A 22,699-nucleotide genomic window follows, 5' to 3' on the forward strand; every position below is an offset into this window, starting at 1 on the left:
GCCTAATATGTTCAGGGAATGTATAATACACAGTTTCTCTACAGACTACTTTGGAATTTTCGTTATAATCTTCTGAGTCACTGTAAAACTTTGCCTGATAGTACAGTGTTTACTTCGAGATGTTCACCATCTTAAATCTAGATTATTCTGTTTCGCTCAAATGTGGACTGTCTGATTGTGAAACACCAGAACTAAACTTAACACTAAGAAAGAACCTCTGTAAGGGTGAAAAGCTAAAATACCTGGTTTTTGAAGTATGCTCTCTCAAGCAAATCATCCTGTTTATGTGGTTTTGGGGCATGTGTGTGACCTCTGTTGTGTGACAGCCTATAGCCTCCATCACAGGACATAATTAGATTAAGCTTTCCTTATACAAAAAAGTTTTTAGATCGTTCTTAAATTCTAAATGGGAGTCGTACTGTAATCAGAAGCTAATTTTCTTTTCTCATTACCTCCTGCCATTCTGTGATACGAGAACACTTTGTTCTCCACAAGAGTCTTCACTCAGAGCTTTGGTTTGTCACAGAAGTAATTAGCTAGTAAAGACATTGGATTTTCTTAGACATCTTCATCAAGGCATGCAGGTGAACAGATCTCACAGCCAAGGATGGGTGTCCTTCCAGTTTAATGTGCCTCATTTACAGTCCCTGCTCTTTGCACATTGACAGCCCTTCAGTTAGAGATGTGGGTTTGGATTCAGGAAATGCAGCTTCATAGCGTCGTTCATCCCACACCAAACTTTAATGCTATGGGCTGTGTTAAATATTAGAAAATTATCATTGTAGAGTGTTTAGATTTTTAAAAGTGCCCACTTATTTCCTCTAATTATATAGTTTACTTGATGTCTGCCTTTTTTGTGTGTCTATATTTAACATTAGGCTCTACTTTCTTTGACTGACTTACAGGTGAAATACTTGGCTGTAAGTTTTATTTTATTTCCTGCGTAACTGCATTTGTTTCAAAAAAAAGAAAACAAAACCTATGCAAGTCTAACTGTTGTTTTCCCTTTTCTCCCTAGTTTGCTGTTTTGTGGTTCATAAGAGATGCCATGAGTTTGTCACTTTCTCATGTCCTGGGGCTGACAAGGGACCTGACACTGATGTAAGTACATTGGCATTTGATATGCTGCTCTTATGAATAGTTTTATGTTGCTGCACCTAACAGTGAGAACACATTGCAAGCAATATCAATAAGTTCTTTATGGTAAATATTTATAATCCTAGTTGTTTTTAAGTGTTCTGAAGTGAATATTGAAGATCTATGGACTTTAAAGATTTATTTTTGTTAAGAAAATTAGCTACAGATGAATGTGTGACTGAGATCAATATTCCTCAGAATGTGACAACCCTGAGGTGCTTACCCAAGCTTAAATCAGTGTTTTATTTTTGTTTGCTTTGTGTTGAATGTATTTGATGCTAACAATGCCCAGGAGAAGCTGCACATTTTTCTGAGCTTGTTTGTGTATCTATCATATCTCAAGGTATAACCTCAAAGTTGACTCTCGTCTGTGTCCTCTGCACACAGGGATCTGTAGCTCCAGCTACGTGCCAGTGATTAGATCCAATCTAATCTTGAGCCAGCAGGCATATCTCAGATAGGTTGTTTGAAACTTGAATTATTCCCGTGCCTGAGATAGTACACCAGTCAGGATATACCCGTTCTATCTTGCCCTGTCAATACTTGCATATACAAGGAGCATTTTCAGTCAACAACCAGTTTTTACGTTCAACACATCTGCCAACATGGAGAGGCATATGTACAAGAATTTTGTGTCACCCTGCTGAAATAATAAACTAATTGTTTGTTCACATAAAAATAACATTTCTTTGGGATTTGTAAATTCCACTTTACGGTGAAGTAATTTAACATCTGCTTATGGGAACAATACATTCCAAGTGTTCTTTCTCTAAACGGCTCTGTTTTGTCTCTTATAACATATTCATGCTCTAGATTGTAGGCTATTATCTCCTCTGATGAAACACACCAGAAGACTTTTCTTACTAGGTTTTAATGAGCTTCTCATGAATTGTTTTAATATGCTAGACATGAGATCAATGAACAATATATGGGTAGAAGCTGCAAGAGGTTCTGGAAAGTTAGAGATGTTAAAAACTTTTCTTGTTTTTAAGCTCAAGTACAGGGAAATGTCCAGGAACTGGAAAGTATTTTTAAGACAGCTTGTTTTTTAAACACATTTCACATAATCTAAATTTAGGCACATAAGAAACGCTTAAGTTAAGAGCTGTGTGGCAGCAGACTGAAGTTGCTGGGAGAAACACTGCAGTCCTCAACACCCATTTCTTCTCTTCCTATCTTTCCCCCTGCCTTGTCCTCGCTTACCGGGAGGCCTGACCCTGTCATTGATCTGCTCCCGACTGGTGTAACTTTGTGATACTGTCCTCTAAAATCCTACTTGAAAACTTGGGGTTTGGGGAACTGAATTCAGAAGCAGATAGATGCAGCAACTTCGCAGCAGCGTAACCCATCAGGGCATTGGGTCAGGATGGCAGTGGAGGGAGACAGTTTCTGCTGTCCAGTTTCTCTGCTGTATCAAAAGGCAGATTAGATTCATAAAGATAGGTGACACGACTCCAGTCCCAAATCGTACGTTGTTCGGGTAGGTAAGCAAGAAGAAGTGAAGTACTTCAGGTCTGCACTAAAAACTGTTTCTCTGGTGTAAATGAAAGATGCTGCTTGTTTAACGGTACTGCTATGTTAATGATGGGTCCACAAACGTGCCATAAACTTTAGAATATGATGTCACAAAATAGGCATGCTAAATTTAAGTAGTTGTAATCATGAATATGTTGAAATGATTACAATAGGACCTTTGTTTAGGAGTTCCAAATGCAACTACGTTTTTAAGACATTGTCTTTCTCCAGAGATCACCTAGCTTCAATTACTACTATTTTGGCAACAGCTTAAAATGGAATAAATTTCACAATACTCTACATACCATTGCTAAAATCAGCTTAATCAGATTAAAAATATAATTATAACTGAAACCTTTCTTTTCACCTTTCCATCTCTTTCCGTATTCCGTTCTGATATCTCACAAAATGTTCCATTATTGATCTGTATCTCCAGACATCTTTTTCTTCCTGTTCACTTTCTGCTCTTAGCTCCTCATCTCAAATTTTCGTCATCTTTCCTCAGCTGCTCCTGCTGCAGCCCTGGTTACATACTGCAGTTTAAGCCTCGTGATGCCCCAAAAGTACATTTGCTCCAGCAGCGAGATTCAAAGCATCTGTGCCAAGGGCCTTGCAGCGTACGGGTGTAGTCACCAGCAGTGAAGGAGATCCAAAGATCAAGTCAGGGTGTAAGACTCTGCAAGTCTGGCTCCAAGCACGGAGCAGTTACTGATTACCTATAAAGAAGGTGGATGGTGCTGAGGTTTATTAGGCATGGTGAAAAGGACCAGGGAATAGGAAATGCCACTGTAGCTGCAATGCACTCCTCGGGAGCTTTGAGGATTATTCTGAGCTGAACACTAAGCATCTCTTTCCCTTTAGTGTAGAGCACAGCTCCTTTGTGGGAATTCATTAACTGAGCTGAGGTCAATTTTTCTGACAGGAGTCAAAGGAAGAGGCTTTGGCACAATACTGTAGTGGTCAGAGCCCTCGTGTGGAAGATGAAGCAGGGCTTGCAGGTGTTCGTGCAGCCTCCCTGCCTGGTGCAGCCAGGGAGCCGGTCTGCAGCCTGGTTTCAGCTCATCGGGTTTGTAGCAGGCAGGCTCTTGGTGCATTTTATTAGGCAGGTGCACTTCATTTGGCAGGCTGTGCTGCAGAAACAATCGTGAAGGCAGGAACAAGAAGCCAAGATTATTTTTCATACCGGTCCTTTTCTGAAAGCTCCTGAATTATTTAAACGTTGTAGGGAGGTGTGGAAATTGGCTCTGTCTGAAAGGTGTAGCAATTAAAGCAGTCTTTTGGACTTTGGAAGTTGTGGATTTGAACTGCCCTGAGCTACAGATGACTTTAGGCGTGGTTCAAGCATGCTGGCTCATTGGGGTGGCATTTGGGTGATTCTCCAAGTTTATAACCCTGTGTACACCTTCTGTATCAGGTGCTGGGCAGCGCCAGCACCGACGCTGTGCTGCCTGCTACGATACCTGCTTTTCCAGAACCTCTCACCTGGACTTTGGTAGGAGCCCTTTACATATCAGCTGCTGTCGGTACCAAACCCAGTGAAGGGCAGCGTTATCAGTAAAAGCCAAAGCAGGCAATAGTGCCTACAGTATTAATGCTGACACTCCTGCCTTCAGCCCAGCAGTCTTAGCAGCCGTCGGGCTGGGTGAAATGCAGCATCACCAGTATCAGTGCCAAAATGTTAGTGCTAAAGGGGGCCGGCGGGTCAGCAACACGCTGCTGTGCCTGTCCAGCTACTCCTCCTCTCAACACGGCTCATACCATTGCTGATTTGCTTTGTTCGGTCCTAAAAACGAAGCAGAACAAAACAAAACAAGTTTTGTTTTAATGCTCAGTTACGAAATAAGATGTTTAAAAACAAGCATTGTTGTTTGAAAACTTCAGTGGTGACACTTGTGGCTAGTTCTTCTGTATCTGCAATGAAAAGTTTGATTCTTGAATGGAAAATGATCATTTTGAATATTTACACAGAAGTGACATCTGAAAAACTCTTTTAAGATTAAAAGTAAACAGAAAATAAATGTTTTATTAAAACTGTGGTACATTAGTGGGTCCTATTAAACAAAGAGAATTGTAGAATGTTATACTTTAATTTACTGAAATGTTTGACTATAATGTCTGCCCTTTTACAGTTCAGTAACTTATTCCTATCCTAGTCAGTACAAGCTTAGTTCAGAAAAGTAATATACTGTGGAGCTTATCATAATATTTAGCAGATTTTTAAATATTTTAAAAGTCCTTTTCTAAATTGTTTTGTGCAAGTGCACCATTCATTTGCATATTCAAATTCTCCGGTGTCTTTGCCTTTCCATTAGTTGTAGGAGAATGCAATATTGCAGTTAATGGAAGAAAATTTCCAGAGCAGTGCTATACACAAGTTGCAGTTTTCTGTCTCTCTCTCTCTCTAGTCAAACATATTAAAAAAAAAAAAAAAAAAAAGAGAGAGAGAGATAAACATATCCACCTGCATAAATATAACTTCCTTATGTTTTGCTCAGGTGAGGAAATTTCTGATTTTTTGCAATAAGACATCTCCTTGGAAATGTGTTGTTTTTTTTTTTTTATTATTTTATTTTCTGTAAGCTTTCTCAAGTGGTAGGCGTTTATTATGAGAGACTGCCGTTTTCATCTCACAAAACGCTGTGTGATGTTCGTAGCGAGAGCAGTGCGGAGCCAGTAGGTCAGAACCAAGGGACGGTGCAGGTCTGCTGATGAACAGCTTGGAATATGCAGTGCTTGAGCCTTTCAGGGAGTATTGTTCTGATTCAATAAAAGTTACAAGCTAGCACTCACTGCACTTTTCACATAAAGCAGGAAATCCTCACAAATGTTTCATTGCAATAATTATCAGTTATATTTATTTTACTTGACAAGGAGACCCCAAAGTCTAACGGCCAGGTAGGTGCCTTGCAGCCAGTTAGCCAGGGTTAGAATAAAAAAACATTTCCGGGTACATGTTTCTCACTCAAACAAAATTGCCTTTTACAGCCACAGGAGTCAGTACTTGAAGGTGCGTATTCCCAAACATCCTGCGGAGGTCTGGGTATCTAGGACATGATGGCAAGGATTTATTTATAGATTCGTCTTGAGGCAGGATGGTATGGCATTTACACTACAGGCCCCGAGGGATGTGGAGGGTTGCTGAGCGGTGAAGTTTGTTAGTCGTTTGCAAAGATCCAAAGGGGGAAACCCTTAGTTTTTGTAAGTGGCGTTCTGACTTCCATGGAAGCTGAATGTGTATACAAGGGTGAGGGCTAAGCATATCTTTAATTTTATTTTTATATTTTTGAAAGAGAGAATTGGATTACTTTGAATCACATGCAAAGAGGTTTCTGTCATGTAGTTAAGTTTTTGTCAAAGCTCTTTGTAGCAGTTTCTTGGCTGCAGCAATGCCCTGAGGAAAGGCGAGGCTCTGCTGGCAGTGTCAGGAATTTCTCCAAACGTACTGGACAGTTGCAGTGAAGCTTAGTTTTAAATTCTGGATATTCAGAAAACGAAGAAAGATTTTCAGACTATGCTATGCACAACCCTTTTCTTATTTCCTAGCCTTTCTTACATGCCATACAGCTAAGTATTTAACAGTAAACTTTGACCATGCAGCTGTATAAAATCCTTTAATATGCTAAAAATAGTGGTGTACAAATATTGTCTCCTCGTGTAACATTTTTTCTGCAGTACTCTATAGCTGTAACAGAGAAAAGAAGTCATTATTATTACTTTCAAATTAAATGCCTTAATAAAGGTGCATGCAAAAAAGAGGGAAGCCCAAAATCCCCTCCTTTCTGTTTTACTCAGGTTAGCTGAAATGAGAGGTTATAAGAGCTGGGTTTGTGCCAAAAGGAAAATATTATTGGTGAATAAAGTGGTCTTCTCTGTGGCAAGTGCTGAAATGATGGTGCCTGGGGAGCAATATTTTGTTTCAGTTGAAACAACAAGAATTCAGACAATCAAAAAAATTGTAAGTCTCTAATGTCTTAGCAAAATACCAATACAGGAACTTACCTTATTGCTATCTAATAGGTCCCTGTAGTTTGAATAGAAAATATTCATCTTTTCCTCATGACCAGCTTTTATGGTAATGCTGTTGAGTACTATTTAACAGCTCCTGTATTTCAAGCCTGCTTCTGCTATACTCTACTTGAAGCATCATCTCCAATTCAGATTTATTTTTTTTTTAGTGTTCATAAAACTATTCTAAATTGTTGATGAAATGCTTTAAATTTGAGTAAACTACTGTAAATATATGAGCAACCTCTAGAATTGACTGTGGTGGTAACTAGCTTCACTAAGATGAATTTAAGGGACCACTAATTGAATTTCTTTCAAAAAAGATACTTTAAAATTGTTAAATCTTTTCTTTGTTTCTTAAAGAAAGGTAGTAACCAGACTGTTTTCAGAGTTAGAATTAAAATAAAACACCAGTACTTTAAAATACTGTCTGAATATATTCACTTTTTAAAGCAATGAGTCTATAAAACAATATAGATTGCACAAGAACTCAGACATTGCAGTCTCTGTATCAGCACTATTCTCCTTTCAGACTTGGAATAATATAGGATCCAAAGGAGGTTTATAAGCTAAATAAATAAATAGAAATTCAAAAGACAAAAAAAAAGGGAGGGGGAGGGGGAGCAAGTGACTCTGCTGTCGAGGGAGATTAAATCTGACTTTCCTACTCCGAATTGCAGTGAGTTCTTAATATTTAAGCACCTGGGAGAGAACGAAGTGATAAGATTATGCTTACGCAAAACGAACCAGCAAAGCCATCTCATCTCAGGCGGCGGGGTAGCTGACCTCCTGGATGGTGAAGGTGACATAGATGGGAAAGATGTTAAAGTGGATAAGCCTCTTGATATTGAAATTATTTGGGAGTTTTATTATCTTAAGCACATTTGGCAAAAATAAATCATTCTAAATTTGAACAACTGAGATTCCACAGGACACTGCAGGAGCCGAATATGCTCACGAGTAGCTTGGATATTGCGGTATCATATAGCTACACAATCCGCAGCTGACAGGAGGGCTGACAAGAACTCGGGAGGACGATACTAAAAGTTCAGATTTTTTTCCACGTATAATGGTGTGAGGTCATAAAATGGGGGTGGTGGATCAGTGTGAGCTGATGGTGAAGGCAGCAGCAGGAGCCAGGCCTCCCCGTGGGCCGCACGCGGCCCGCGTCTTACACAGAGGTGCTGAGGGGAGTGCAGGGATGGCTGAGAAGTGAGTACGCCGATTTTCGGTGCTTTTTGTAGATTTCTGCAGCCCTTCCGGAGGGGAATTTAGGAAAGAAGGGAAATGCTAAAGGTCTTTGAAGGTGCTCGGCTGCTTTCCGTGGCTGCTGGAGTCTAAGAAGGGATCGTGCAGGCAGCTTGTGGAGGGGGCCTTGGCTGCTGATCAGTGATGGCTTTGGGGGCAATGAGGGGTAAATGCTGCAGCAGGTCGCTAAAAAAGCGAAGGCACCTTGTTTGGGGGCTTATGGTGCTTTTCCAAATGGTGCTGTAGGTTTAATTTTGGCACTCAGACACTGCGGAGAGGCAAGATGAGTCCTGTGAGGCTGTGTTACGCTCTTCATGTTATGAGCCCTGTGGTTTTGGAATTAGAAGGAAAGCTGAACCTCAGATACTGGGCGGGGGGACACCAGTGGGAAACGGTCCTTTGGGAACGAGTCCAGAGGTTCAGCGGGACAGCAGTGGGCTTGGGCTTGGCGTTAGGCTTGGAGCAGCGCTCCTTGGCTGGGCAGTATTACCCCATGCAGCTCAGGAGCTGCTGTTGTGATAGAAATCCTTCAGGAGCCACACCGCTGTGTTAAGCGGGGGTAAATGGATGTAGAAATGGATGTAGGTGAGCTGTCCCGAGCCGTGTAGTCATCTTAGTGCTTTTCCTTTTCTGTTCAGTGCCAGGTGCTGAAATCTTCACTGATTTTTGTGATTCTTTTTTTTTTTCTTTGCTCATTTTTTTGTTTTGCTGGCTTTATTTATATATCCAGACTGTTTATATGTTAGGAAGACAGTTTCAGAATATTTCCAAGTTTTTTAAAGAAATATTTCCAAGTTTCAGAGTGAAAGATGAAGTTGTTTTACCAGTCTTTGCTGGGAATTTAAAAAAAAATTTAAAAACAAAAATAGTCATGAAAAGTGAAGGCAGTAACTAAAAGCATAGTATTAAGACTTACTGTAGAACGTAGTTAAAAAGGGATTTTAATCAGAAAGCTTTGCAGCCGTTTTTCCAGGGATAATGAAATGTGGCAGCAGGCTGCCTCTGATTTGCTTTTAACCATTTGGTTGTTTTTGCAGTGAATGCAACAATCATCTATGTTGAACATTGTGAGAGACTTGAACAACAAACAGGCATCACTGACAAATATTGTAGCCAACAAGAATTTTGTTCTTGCTAATCTGAGTTTTGGATAATAGGCAATCTTATACTAGAAATATTTTCTTTTTAATTACAATAAAAATCTGCTCACTTTATTACAAAAGATACACAAAGGCAGGCAAATCTGTCAAATAACAAAGTCTACTGCCTGCTAGAACATCAAAAACTCTTTCTTAAGGAGACTTTTATGAATTTTTTGATGTGATTCTTAAACGACTCTGATGCGATAAAATTATTAATCTTTCATTGTATACCCTAAGGAAAGAAAATATAGAAATCCCTACATGTATAAGTTGAGATATCAACTTACTGTGTATTAATCAGAATGACTTTGTCTACGGTAGACATTAGTAGATATTATAAAACAATTACAATGCAAACATAGCTTTTGTCAAAATATGATATTCTTTACTGTATTCCTACTTCCTTTTCCCCAAAAGCTAGTCCTAGTTATCAAAATAAACAAGATCACACTCAATGCAGTAAGTACTTTAAAAAAAAATTACAGTACAAGAATACTTTTATTATAAAACCAAACATTTCATTTCTTATGATTACTCTGACTTCTTAATCTCTGCAGAGTATCCAAAGTAGCATATGGCAAAATAAAAGTTTCATGCTGCTGGGGTATATACTTGTGTTTTTGATCTCAAAACCATACAAACTAACTGCAGGGAAGATTTACCTATCAAAACTCTTATTTTTAATTATGTAAGAATCATTTTTAATCAGCTATAATGGCTGATTTTGAAATGCAGATATTGGAGTATACTGGCAGGAAATTGCAGTTCAAACAGGATCACGCAAGTTAAGGATCCTTTTAACGACTGGGAGGGAAATTTAAAAAAGAAATCTCCAAAACCAAAAAAAAAGATGATGTGTGCATTGTGTGTACAGTCTGCACGGGCTCTGCTGGCACCTGCAGCTAGTTCATGTGCTTCCTTGAACCCCACTTCCTTGTGCTCCACCAAGGTAGTTCTTGGGCTGACTTTCTCAAAGGAGCTCTTGAAAAGAGCTGTGCAGATCCCCTCCTTCCCCTTTTTATGGACATGCAAGGTGGGTGACTGCCTACACCTCATGGCAACTCTGAAGTCACATTTACTTGGATCTTCCATCGCATCTTCAGTGGTTCAGTTCATAGGGCTGGCACCTGAGACACGGGGCAGGTGTAGTTCAGCTTTTCTTTGTTATAGCCTGAGATTGGACAATTCACAGCTTTGAAGGCTTTGGATTTATAAAGAATATCTTTTTGGTTTTTCTCGAGCCAAATCAATTCAATTGCTAAGAACTGCATCATAAAAAAATTGAGTTTACATTTTTCTTGATTTTTGCTGTGCAGTATACTGTATAACACAGAGGATCCTTGAAAGAGTTAATAATTGAAGAGAAAGTACTGCTGAGAGATAGGAAATTTATATAAATGATGAATCTAAAAATATCAGTGATTTTCATAAGAAGTTAGCATTTGAGAACAATTATTAGGCAGTGATATTATAGAAGGAGAGCTCTCAGCAAAGTTATTCCCAGTAGTAAAAAGAAATCTTGTTGATAGGGTTGCAGTTTTAATGGCAGTAAATACAACTGATTAAGCAATCTGCTGGCTGCTCATTTACAATCAAAACTTTTTTGAATCCCCAAAACTGAAGGTGAAGTTTTTCCAACAGCCCTTATTTTCCCTGTCCAATTGTCAGAGGGTATTTAGTTCTGCAATTTAAGTAGAATTTAATTATTTCCATGTCATCTTACAAGGAAACCCTTTCCAAAAGTTAGTTGTGTCAATCTTTAAGCTGTATGTAAATATTAATGATGTGATATTAGGGCGTAGAGGAGGGAAAAAGCGTCAGGCTTACTGATAATGTTTTGTTACGTGAGATATCATGTGTAAAATGCAACATAGCCATTTCTGTCAGGTTCCACCCCCACAATCACATGTTTATTAAAAAAAAAAAGTCTGATTATGGCATACTGAACTTATTAGCTGGGAGGAACGTACGCAGGCACAGACCACTGAGAAAATTTTGCAGAATGCCAAACGCTTTTAGCACTGTCTGTTTTTGAGGTGGCAGTTCTTGCACCAAAATTAGATGAAAGCTTAATTTGGAATAAAATGAGTGGGCTAATTTTGAAAAGCACTGTAGATCCCATATGCTACAAATAATTCTGGGATGTGTCACCAGGGAGCATACCTATCTTTGTAAATTTTTGGTGGCTGTTTCCTTGGGGTGCTGGGAGAAATTTGCCAACGCTCACTGAGATAAACTGGTATATGCTCTGTCTCTTAATTTAAATCACAACTCCGAGAAGCTGCCTGTGGGGCTGGGGGAACAAGAACCACTTGTGCTTTGTAGGAAGGAGCAGGATACTTTTATCATCGTGCTTTGATCACGGGCTAGAGGGAAGAGAGTGAGGGGAGGTTGGGTCAGACCCTTACCAGCAAGACAGTTGCCACTACCCTCCTGTTTGCTGAGCTCTGTTTTTCTGTCTGGTCCTGGTAAAGCCTTTGGGCAGCTTTGCATAAACAAACTCCGTTTTATGCTTGGGCTTGCTTTTGTCATTTGTTCGTTTCCTCTTCCTCTTAGCTGTCCATCACTTGTCCATCACTATGGACCAGGTAGTTCACAGATTTTCTTTAGGTTTTGGAAGAGATCAGATGGCCTTGAAATAGCCAGCGATATCAGGGAACATGTATTACATGATATCACTATCTGAAAATAATTATTCATTTTTATAATTGGTCAGATTTTTGTGACGTGCTGATGAAAGTTTATGCACACAGATTTTAAACCAACAGCGTATTATCTGCACTGAAGAACGAAATGCTGGTGCTTCCACTAAAGCACCGTTGTGCCAGTCATGATTCCTTTCATAATTTGATTTCAGCTATTCCCTTGCAGATAAACAGGAGTGTGACCCGTGTGATTAATGAAACTTAATCCTTAAAATACCAGCGATCGTAAGCTGAGCTCATAAAGTAAAAGCAAAGGCATATCATAAGTTCTGCTAATGAGAACTTAATAGATATAAGAGTCTGAGATTGATTTATTTGTTTTTCTTTTTGTCCCCATGAGGAGGGTACCTGCTGAACTAAGGCGTGAAAGAAATTTCTCTGTGTTGGGAAAACCGTTGTAGTCTGTAACAGAGCTACCTTCAGGTCTGTTTCTACGGCAACAGGAGCATCAGACCAGCAAAGAATGGACCAGAAAGGAGATAAAAGCTTCTATAAGAATAGTTACAAAAAGCATATGTATAGATTTGGCTACTTTTGTTTCCTCTTTAAAAAAAAAAAAAGAGTTTTATGAAATCTGGTTATTCTGGTAGCTATTTAAGTTGGACCCTATTGGTATTGAAAGACTAGCAGAATAATAACAAATGATTAACTTCATGGACATTAATTAAGAAGAGTTTATAAAAAAAAAAAACAACACTCAAGGCTGAGCTTACTGGAAGTGATACAATTTTTAAAGCAGTTTTTATCTAACATCTTAAAAAGGCATTTTCTGAATCTTAGGGTTTTCTCTTTTTTATTTTTTATTTATTGGAAAAGTTATTCTGAGATGGGTTATATATATTTAGTTTGCAAATAACCCTTCTTCCTTTCTTACTAGCTGCTTTATTATCAATAATTTCTTTTGGGTGTCTAATTGTGAAGTATGCAAATTGTAAGTTAATTATTGCTAGTCCATGTGGTCAGTATTATTCTTCTCTGTGTCCCTGTGTTGTCAGAGATTGGGTAAGACCATGTGAAGAGAAACAAAAGAATTTAAAAGCTCTTTTCTCCATCTCTTACGCTTATCACTGACACTAATTAAAAACACATAGAATAAGCGCAATTGCATCAGAACTTGACATTAATACTGTGATACTTCTTGAAAATGAAATCTGATCTCTTTTTAGCAAAACCTATTTTTATAATGTTTTTCTCATTTCAAAGAAAAAAATCTGGTTAAAAAGAAATTGATGCATATTTATCTGCTTTAATTTTATTTTTGAAATTAAAAATCTTTATTCAGAAAGAAAGAAACCTTTTGAAAATATTCTAGCCCTGCTTTTGCCCTTCAGATATTCCTAATGCATGGTTCTACAGATGCTTTGCAATGCATTAATGTTTAGAAGTCTGACTTTTGGAGCTTTGAAAGCAAGTATTATACATAAATAACACAGCAAAAGACTGTTGCTATTTTACTTTAAAAAGTTAGCATATCACTTTATGGAAGTGTGGCACCCCTTTCTTTATAGTTTTTACTTCTGATCTTTGTAAAGTATATAAAATGTGCACTGTCACATTTGAAATGTGCAATACTAATACAGTGATTTGGAAAACAGGGACACGATATAGTTGCACGGTCTCGATTTCTTGAAATGAAGAGCACTGTGTAAATCGTGATAGTTTTGTTGAACAGGAACTCAAATGAGCATAGGTGAATGATTACTTTTAGTCTGTTTGTTTAGGTAGCAGTTTATAAAAATTCTTATTTACCTTGTCCAGAAATAAGGCCAAAAAGCAGCCTTCCGGCAGAGCTGAGGTTAGAAGGAGCTGGGGACAGTCAGGCATCAGAATGTATATAAAACCTGTGCTAGGAAGGCCATTAGTATGTGCATGTCATTTTTATGAAGAATATTCTTTCACTGCCACAGATTTTTGTTCAGTAGTTTTCTAGATTTTTTTTCTAGAATAGCTTGAAATCTAGAATTATCCCAAATGATTTTCTTCCTGAGAAAACAATTTGAAATTAATTAAAGGTAATTTGAGCCCCTCAGTCCTTGCACACAACAGGCAGAAGACCTGGATATCTCTTATAAATAGCTTTATGAAATCCTTCCTTAGTTCAAATCCACTTTTATTTTTCAAGGTCTATATTAGTACCTACAGATTGACCTACTTACAAATAAATGAGTCATGTTGTATTGTTAAATCTGGAAGCCTAAAATCCCATTCCTCACCACACATTAACAGCATTGCTTTATGAACATACTAAAAAGCTTTTTACTTTGCTTAATTAAAATAAGAATTTTAACAAGCAGAGGCTTTATATGGTCGTCCTCAAAGTTTATTCATTTTGTCCTGTTGACTTTGTTCTGCAGAGTGAAATTCATTTCTCAATCTTGAGATTAAATTAAGTCAACAGTAATGTGTAATTTTCACTACTTCTTCATTAAGATAGAGCACTTCTACATATGCGGGTGCTAGTTAATATAAAAAAGGAAATAAGAATTAACCAAGGAAAGGTGGAAGCTGTCAATATGGAAGGTTAGAACTCAAGGAAGTGCTGAGGGTGAAGGAACAGGTGCCAATGGCAAATTGACGGCCCTGGCTCAGTTCTGGCCTCCAAGGGCAAGCTTTTTAGCAGAGGAAGCAGGAAAGAGAAAAAAGGGCTGTGGAAAATAAAGGAGAAATTAAAGCAGTCCTGTAACTTTTAGGAGATATGTTCAGTCCCTCAGAGTTTTAACATCTGTCACTTGTGTCCTCGTGTGCCAAGAGCATGATTGGGACCATTCATGAAAACCAAAAGAGCTGTGCAATCAACAGACTTTGTTCAATATCCCTGCATAAAGGGGATTTGCAATAAATAATATGAAAGACTGCAGTCAACCACAAATGGCTTTATTTTTAATGTGCCTAATTTAGAAACATGCCACACGGAGGTAAAATTAAGCAAAATAGAAATACACTTTTTTTTTTTTCTTCTGGAAGCACATTATGCAACGAGTGGGGTAGAAAATGTTCTATTCTACCATTCCAAACTAATCCTTTGCTCTTATGTGAAAAGGTGCAGCTGTTTACTGATCTTACAAGCTGAAATCAAATCAAAGTGTTTCCCAGTGCTTTGTATTTTGTAACAATAAAGCCTTCAGGTCAAACGAGGAGACCGCTGCTGTGCCCAGACAGACCCCGGAAGGCCTCAGGCCTACCTCAGGGAGGTACATTGTATACCTAAATAAAGTCGGAGGTGCGTTGTATACCTAAATTAAGTCACTTCAGTGGCATAATAGGCCAAAAATGGCCACTAAAATAAAAGTTTATTTTCAAGTAGTCCTAAAACGAATGAAGTGCCATTTTATTTTTTTCTCATTAGCTGTCATTGCGCAGCACTTTTTTTTAATTTCTCTGCTCCTGTCAGAGTGCAGTCCATTCGCTCAGGTTCATTACTGCTTGTTTTGCCAATACTGTTGGGATACGCTCCAAGAATTTGGGTTATTAGTCATTGCAGTAAATGACCAATGCATCTTAATCAATACAGGCTTCCAAAAATTAAACATTTCCTGAAGTTGTGGTTCAAAATGATCACATTTTAAAATAAAGTACCTCCTTAATACATAGATTTTTTTCTCTTCTGAAAAAGGAATCTTTAACATGACAATATTTTATGAATGAAGGCCTGTTGGTAAAATTTGCCCTACTCTAAAAAGGATATGCAATTCCTCATGGACACGCATTTGACATATATGCACAGATAACGTGCAGTCTACATGCCCCTTAATATTTGCATTCACCATTGAAGTCAGCAGGAGCTGCAAGTAGGCACTCAGAGCTTTTGGAAATGGAGTTTATGAATCACAAACACCAAATGTGGGAATGTGTGTATTATACCCGGTTTAAAATATTTCACTAAGACGCATGCTGTTTGCGCTGGCTTTTGTTCATGCAGTTGCATGCCTATTTGTGCATAAACATTGTCACTACATATCATTAAGTATTTATAGCACCTATATATTTGAAAAGCATTATATTTACACTGATATCTGAGTAGAAAAAACTCAGTACTGCAAGTAGTGTGGCTCAGCATACCGGTTTTGAAGAAACCACATTTCAAGAGAAGATTCTATAAACAAACGAAAGCTTCTTTGAATTGAACAGGCTAACAGTTGTTTTGTAAAATGTACTGGATGCAAAATACTGCTTCAGAAACCTTGGTGGTAAAGACAAATTTAGAAAAAGGTCACAGAAACAGTGGGTTTCTAGGCATTTCTAACATTAACACAGAATTTGCATTTATGTCAGTGGGAGTCTTTTCAGTGCTTAATGAACTGCACTTGATTTATGAACTTGATATTGAAGCTGTTTCTTTAACACAAAAAATAAGAGTAAGTAAGATTATAACTGTAATGAAAACTAAAGCGTCACAAATCTACTGTGTTGCATCTATAAAATTGAGAGTGCTTAGGAAAACGTTGATTGTGTAGGAGTGCTCAGTGCATCTTCTGGCAGGTAGAAATAGGTTCTGCCCTGGTGGTGGTGGAATGAGCACACCCTGCTGCTGTGCTAATAATGCTGAGTGATACCTGTGAAATTGGATAAAAAAAATTATAGTTTTAGTGGGAAAGGGAATGTGAAATGGTGTACTCCTGCTGTCCTGTTGTAGGAGACTCGAAGAGCCACAGCCCAGAGCAACGTTGCCGGCAGGGGATGCGCCAGGATGCTGTGGTGCTGAGCTATGCCTGTGCTGAAGTTGTGTTGAGCTAAATGTGCGCACGAGCACCGAACACTTCACTGTAAAAAAGCCTTACGCAGTCACTCCAATCATTTTTTATAAGCTTTGCAGTTTTTATATAACTTCTGTTCTTTCTGATTAAAGAGAGGTGGAGGCATAAATAAGTCCAGTGACAGGAAACCGTAGGTTACAAAAATTTGATAGAATTTCAAAAAATTAGATAGGAAAAAGTGTTTCAATTTGATTTCTCTGATGTCCAAACCCTTGTACAAAATCATGCAGTTATATCTAGTTTTAAAAAAATTGTTAAAGTCTGTTAATGTTATTCTAACTTCAAAGAGAAAAACTTAAAAGTGATGTCTGTCAATAAAGGGAGAAAACTAATAGGTAATAATCAAAAAAAATTGAATTAGGGCCTTGTTAATGATATTCCATAATTAGATCTTCTTAATGGATGGGTAGAATAATCTATTTAATTGTAACTATAGTTTGTGGTAGAGTACTATGCCTTATTGTATTATGTCTCTATAAAGAAAGAAGCAGCATTACTTTTGCAATAACTACATTTTTCTCAAAATGCTCTCATTTCTAAATTTACTAGACATTTCGCTAACTCTTTGTGAAGTGTTTCCTTACTTTTTCCTCATGACACCAATCCTTTGATGGAAAGGGATGTTTCACCAACCTTCTGAATTATGCAGCGTGGTTTTTCGGCCTTACGTATTTTCAAGTTTACACTGCTATCTAATGACTTAACCTTGACTGGCGTTCCATATGTTGAGATGTTCTTTATCTACAGCCTAATTAAATGAAAGCATATACTGTCTGTCTCTGATTCAATTAAGATGAATTGGACAGACTGGCCTCCTTAATGCTCTTCAAAGCACATTATTAGGCTGTACAGTCCCTTCAAGATGACTTGTCAGAGAATGAATCACAGAACGACAAAACGCTTTGGGTTTGAAGGACCCTTACAGCCCCCCCAGTGCCTCCCCCTGCCGTGGGCAGGGACCCCCCCACCAGTCCCGGCTGTCCAAACCCCCTCCAGGGATGGGGCACCCACAGCTTCTGCTGCAACTTTTCTGATGAGAACTAATAACATTGAACTATTTCAGTAGGATATGTTACATCTGTGTATTGTATATTACATCTGTGCTTTGGTAGCTTCCTAAATTGTAGCCCTATTTAAGAGATTTTGGGGCATCTCTCACTGACTGGATAGCACAAGAAAATCAGCAGAGCCCATGCACTGCTGGTAGGTTTCTAAGTTACATCCTGCCTCGGCTGGCATGGGCAGTCATGTGCTGTAAGGTGAGCTCTGCTTTTTGATTCTGTTTACTTAACTGGACATCGATTAGTCATATTTTCCTGAAGTTCACTGCAGTGCTTGTTTGCTCTCTTTGATTAATTAATTATGCTTCTAACACAGCAATTTAGCCTTTTATTTCTCTCTTGAGCCTTTACTTTCCTCTCACATCGAAGGCCTGACCAGGAACTCATCCTTAATGTAAAATCACCCTTTTTCCCTTCTCCACACATGCAGATGGTGTTTCAGTTCTTGCTGGAAATTGTCTCTGCAGAAGATGTTGCCAAAGTGTCTTCGTTAACTAGCTGGCAGAAGTTTTGAGCTATTGGCCACCTTTCCTTCAGATGATCACAAATTTTACCCTGCTATTTTCTTTTATTGTTTTTAGTGACCATTGGAGTTCCTTTGTAGCCTTCCTCTGAAGAGTGGGGACAGATGAGCACAGCCATGTGCTACGGGTCTTGTCAGCCAGAATGAATTTGTTGAGGTTCTGCTGATAGCTTATGCAGAGAGGGAGGTAAAAAGAAGGAAATAGGAAAAGACAGTTACATACACACCATACTTTAATTCTCCAGATTAATTTATTGTGAACAACTGTCCAACAGACTTGAAACATTGTTTGTCTTGAAGCAAGACAGTCCGTTAGCAGCATGGTTCAATGTAGGGCACCTTGTGAACTGCGCTTCCTCGCTTTGCTGGGTTTTCCTTTGGGATATTTCACTGTCCTGACCTTGCATAAACCTGCTGCAGCCAGAAAATCCTCTGCGATTACATCCTGAGATGCTGTGACTGTACAATAGTATTCCCCAATTTCCTTTAAAAGGTATTTAATGGTATTTTAAAAGCAATTGGATTATTCTGCAGAAAAGAAGAACATTTATTTGTTTGTGATACAGAACAACAGAGAAGGCACACAGTAATTTTGCTGGCTGTTTGGGTGGTTCAGTGAAGGCTGATGGAGTATCTGTAAGTACTTCAAATTGAAGTTTGAGATTTAGCTGCAAAATTCATCATCCTGCAGTAAAGAGGAAAATTTAATTTCATTGTCAGTACGTAAGATGAAAACTTACTAAAGCTAGATGTTACTGTGAGTAAATTGAATTTGAATTCATTAAGAGCCTAGAAACAATCAGCAAGTCCGTAATGAAACAGCAGCAAATGCAAAAGCAGGCATTTAATATTAGCAAAGGTCTTGGTGAGCTTGCTCCAAGCTTCTTACTGCTACCTGCTTATTTCCCAGTTCCTAGCCTGATTTTGTAAGGAAGCTGCGTATGACTTGTCAGGACATTCAGTCCACCCTGCAGCTTGGTCTTTGTGACTTAAATAATTCCCTGCTCTACCAGTTAATTCATTCAGCCGCTTCTCTCTCCTGCCTGCTCCCCCACCTGTTGTAAACTCAGGATCCTGATCCCTGGCCGGGCATCCTTGCGGCGCCTCTTGCAAGTCTCTCCATGGCCCTGCGAGATAAGGGCCCCTCAGTACAGGTGTTTTTACAAATTGGTAATTAGACACAGAGCAAATGAGTCCTGCGTCACACCGGGAAGGGGACAGAATTCCTGTTCTAAGCTCAAATTCTTCCCAACCTCCCATGTTGCAGAGCAAGCGTGTGAGTAGCTCTCCTTGCCTTCACAAAGCACTGTGAAAATAAATGGTTTCCTCAGGAAATGTTTACAAGGATAGTGTTTGTCCTTTTCAGAGGATAGGGGATTGAAGGTAGGGAGAAAAAGATTTATGATCAAAAAGAAATTGAACCCCTTCCTTAATAAGGGCTCCATTTGGATTATTGCAGCGTGATATTTCAGGCATTTATTTTAAGGCCATGTGAGAAGATAGTGGCTTTAAAAGATATTGAATATTTAAAAGTGTTCTAAAATGTTCCGAATTCTCAAGGGACAGATTAATAACTTCAAGCTAAAATATTTCAAAATAAGAAAGTTATATTCCAATGAGTTTTTTGCCTGCTTAAAATAACCCAGCTGTGAAACTGGAAGTACGTGGTACTAAGTGTTCTTTGTTCAGAGTTTAAAAATAATTCAAAACCCCAGAGATCTGGAAGCAGATGTCTGTGCTTCAGGATTCAGAGGGCCCCAACAATGGGAATATCTCATTGTCAGCATACTGATTTCGTATTCATGTGGCACCGAATTTATTTGCAGAAAAGTTTCTTTTTCCAAGGGTTAAGGCATAGTTTTTAGACATATGGGTTGGTTTGTTTTTTTTATCGTTTTTATTATTATTAATAATAATAATAATAATTTACTTAATTTTTTTCATGCTGTGTGTGCTTGGACTAATCGCTGTTCCAACCTGAATCAGCCTTCTCGGGTGTGTGATAGGGAACCAACCTGTGCAAAGGCATTAATCAAGGCGTTTTATCAAGGAACATTATAGAAAGCTTTAGGTGAGGGTTTAACATGAAATGTTTCTTTTTCTTTAACGCTAGAATAATGAATACTTTCTTGTAGTGTTTTTCATCCATAACTTTTGTCTGTTTTTCAGCCTGCGGTTTACACAGACAGCTAATTGTATATGTTATTCTCTGCGGAGGAGCTTTTTTAAACACGGAATCTTAGTTAAGAAACATTCTGTATTCATATTTCAGACATCATTTCAGCCTGTGTATTCAACACTTCTATGCTTAACAGAGAGAGCTTTGATTAAAAAGTACCTCCCTGATTCACAGTCTTTGATTAGACAGACACAAGAACATTATCCCGTTGTTTTTCACGTAGTTATTTAGTGCAGTGTCAAGGCAAGCTGAAAATAAACTCGTACTTAATTGTGTTAAATTAAAGAGATGTCATTTTTTTTCCAGGGAAGGACTTGAGTGAATAGCACAGCAAAGCAAACTGAGGTTCAGGTAGGCCCACAGCAGCCAGCTTTGTGATCCCCTGGGGTCTCCAAGCCCCTCAGCAGCCCCTCGAGCCGGGCTTGGCTTCGCCCCATGCAGCCCTTTGGGCTGAGCAGCGCTGGGAGCTGCAATTTGTGGTTTAATCCAGGTGGGACCTGAGGATGTGCCGCTCTTACCTGCTGTTTCTGGGGGGGAAAGCAGCTTTTCCTGGGGAATCAGCGCTGCGCACTGTGAAGGATGTAGGTAGGGCACTAGTGCCTGTCTTGCTAGATGTGCAGTATGTTGGTTGTTTCATGTATTTGGTTCTGTACTTTTGGGAACTAGCAATTTTATAGAAAATAGACTGCTCATTCTCTGTTCTGTAAAATCAAAGCTTTGAATATGTTCCGAGTCCGTAGGCAACCTGCTTTTTAAGCCCTTCCCATTTTAGGCTATCGAAGATGCCATGTAGGGTCCTGATACTGCAAAAGGGAAAAAAAAATGCAATGCTGCATATTTTGTGAAGTACTGGAACAAGTGTACCGCTGGTGAGTGCGGGGTCTGAAACCCACTGCACTCCAGCAGAGCTCAGGGAAGGTGTAAGTAAATGTTGAGGTGCAGAGAGGCTGCGCTGCCCCCAGAGCCAACTCCTACCTAAGCGCTGTGAGTATCGGCGGAGTAGCTGGTACTGACAGGGGAAGAATAGGCTAAGTGATCGGATAAAGTCACTCATACAATTTTAAATCTATACTTGATTAGCCTCTGTCCCTGCCCATCGATGATGAGCACAGATGAGTGTGATACGCTCGAAGCACCGGCCTGGAGATGGAGGGCAGCGATGTGACAGCGTCATCTGTATGCTGAAAAAACAAGTGCACAGCTGCCGGACTTTGTGTTTGAGTTATATCCCTCGATCACGCGTGCTGCTTGAGTTTTTTGGGGGGAACATTTGAGATCTGCTGCCCTTGCAGTGGTTTGTTGAGTGAGACTTCATTTACCTGCTCTTCGTTACGTGAAATGTAAAAGGAAAAATGAGAAAAGAGAAAATCTGGCTGACGACATCGGGATTAGGGCTGTGAGATAGCACAGCGGCCTCGCTTGCACAGGCAAATGTTGTGTTTGACCAAACCCGTTGTGTTTCTGTCTCCTCACTGTGGGTATTTGCTGTTTGTTGACAGCCAGCCCCGCCAGCTGCGTGATGTGCAGTCTCCGGGCAATAGTTCTGTGCTTCCCACGTAAAAAAATTTGGTAATGGTTAAAAAAAAAAAAAAAGTGGGAGACCTTTAGCATTCATTTTGGGGATTTGGGGGTCTAGAACAGCAGTTACTTGAAAAATCTTCAGAAAACTGGGTATGGCAGGAGAGCCTCTGTTCAGAGAATCTGACACGGCATGTCACAACCCAGGTTTGCTCCGACCTTTGAAACTGCCCAGATGACTGTAAGAAAGGCTCTCGCTGTGTCTGGCGTTAGCTAATAACTTAACTGAATTGTGTTGAACTGACTTGGGCTGTTTTCTGTAGGACGATGTATTTTGGAATACCAGGGGGTTGGCAGGCTCAATATTTACTCTGTTTGGAAAGGACTTTTTGATGAAAAATTAATAAATATCATCACTGTGACAATAAAACATCTCTAAATGCTTTAATATAAGCTTTGCAAATAGATAGATTACATAATGTAGGGATGAGGATGCGCCTCCCCTTGATGTGGAAAATGGACTGGCTGGTTTTGCTGCTTCTACATTAAAAATAAAAATGCTGAATAAATGCAGCATAGAGCTGTGTTTATACTTTGTGTACTTAAACTTTTATTAAGCTATGATAAAAGCCTTTTTTTTTCAATGTTGTCTTGCTGTTGCAGAGTAGCCTCATTTGTTGTGCCTGACATGAAATATGTAAAAAATAAAAAATAATAAAACAAGACCTTGCTCTGTCATGCTTAAAGTAGCCGTGGGAGTTGGATGGAATGAGACTTGATAAATTAATGATGCTAAGTGCTGAAGGAAAATGGAAAAGTGATAAATGTAAGTAGAGAGGTGCCAATCTGTAATACTGTGATTGATGAGCCAGGCACATAGGTAATGGCAGAAACTGTGGGCAAGGGTATAAA

At 39.0% G+C, this 22,699-nt stretch overlaps 1 protein-coding gene across 2 annotated transcripts in view; it reads left to right on the plus strand.

The window, feature by feature from the left end:
* The window catches only part of PRKCA (protein kinase C alpha), a 154,317-nt gene that overhangs the window by 57,391 nt on the left and 74,227 nt on the right, over nt 1-22,699 (plus strand). For both annotated transcript variants that reach the window (XM_080560601.1, XM_080560602.1), the window contains exon 3: nt 1,019-1,101. In XM_080560601.1, the coding sequence (XP_080416727.1) occupies nt 1,019-1,101 (83 nt within the window). The remainder of the gene's footprint in view (nt 1-1,018; nt 1,102-22,699) is intronic.

Source organism: Anser brachyrhynchus (assembly GCF_964034855.1).
Source record: "Anser brachyrhynchus genome assembly, chromosome: 18".
Classification (NCBI taxonomy): domain Eukaryota; kingdom Metazoa; phylum Chordata; class Aves; order Anseriformes; family Anatidae; genus Anser; species Anser brachyrhynchus.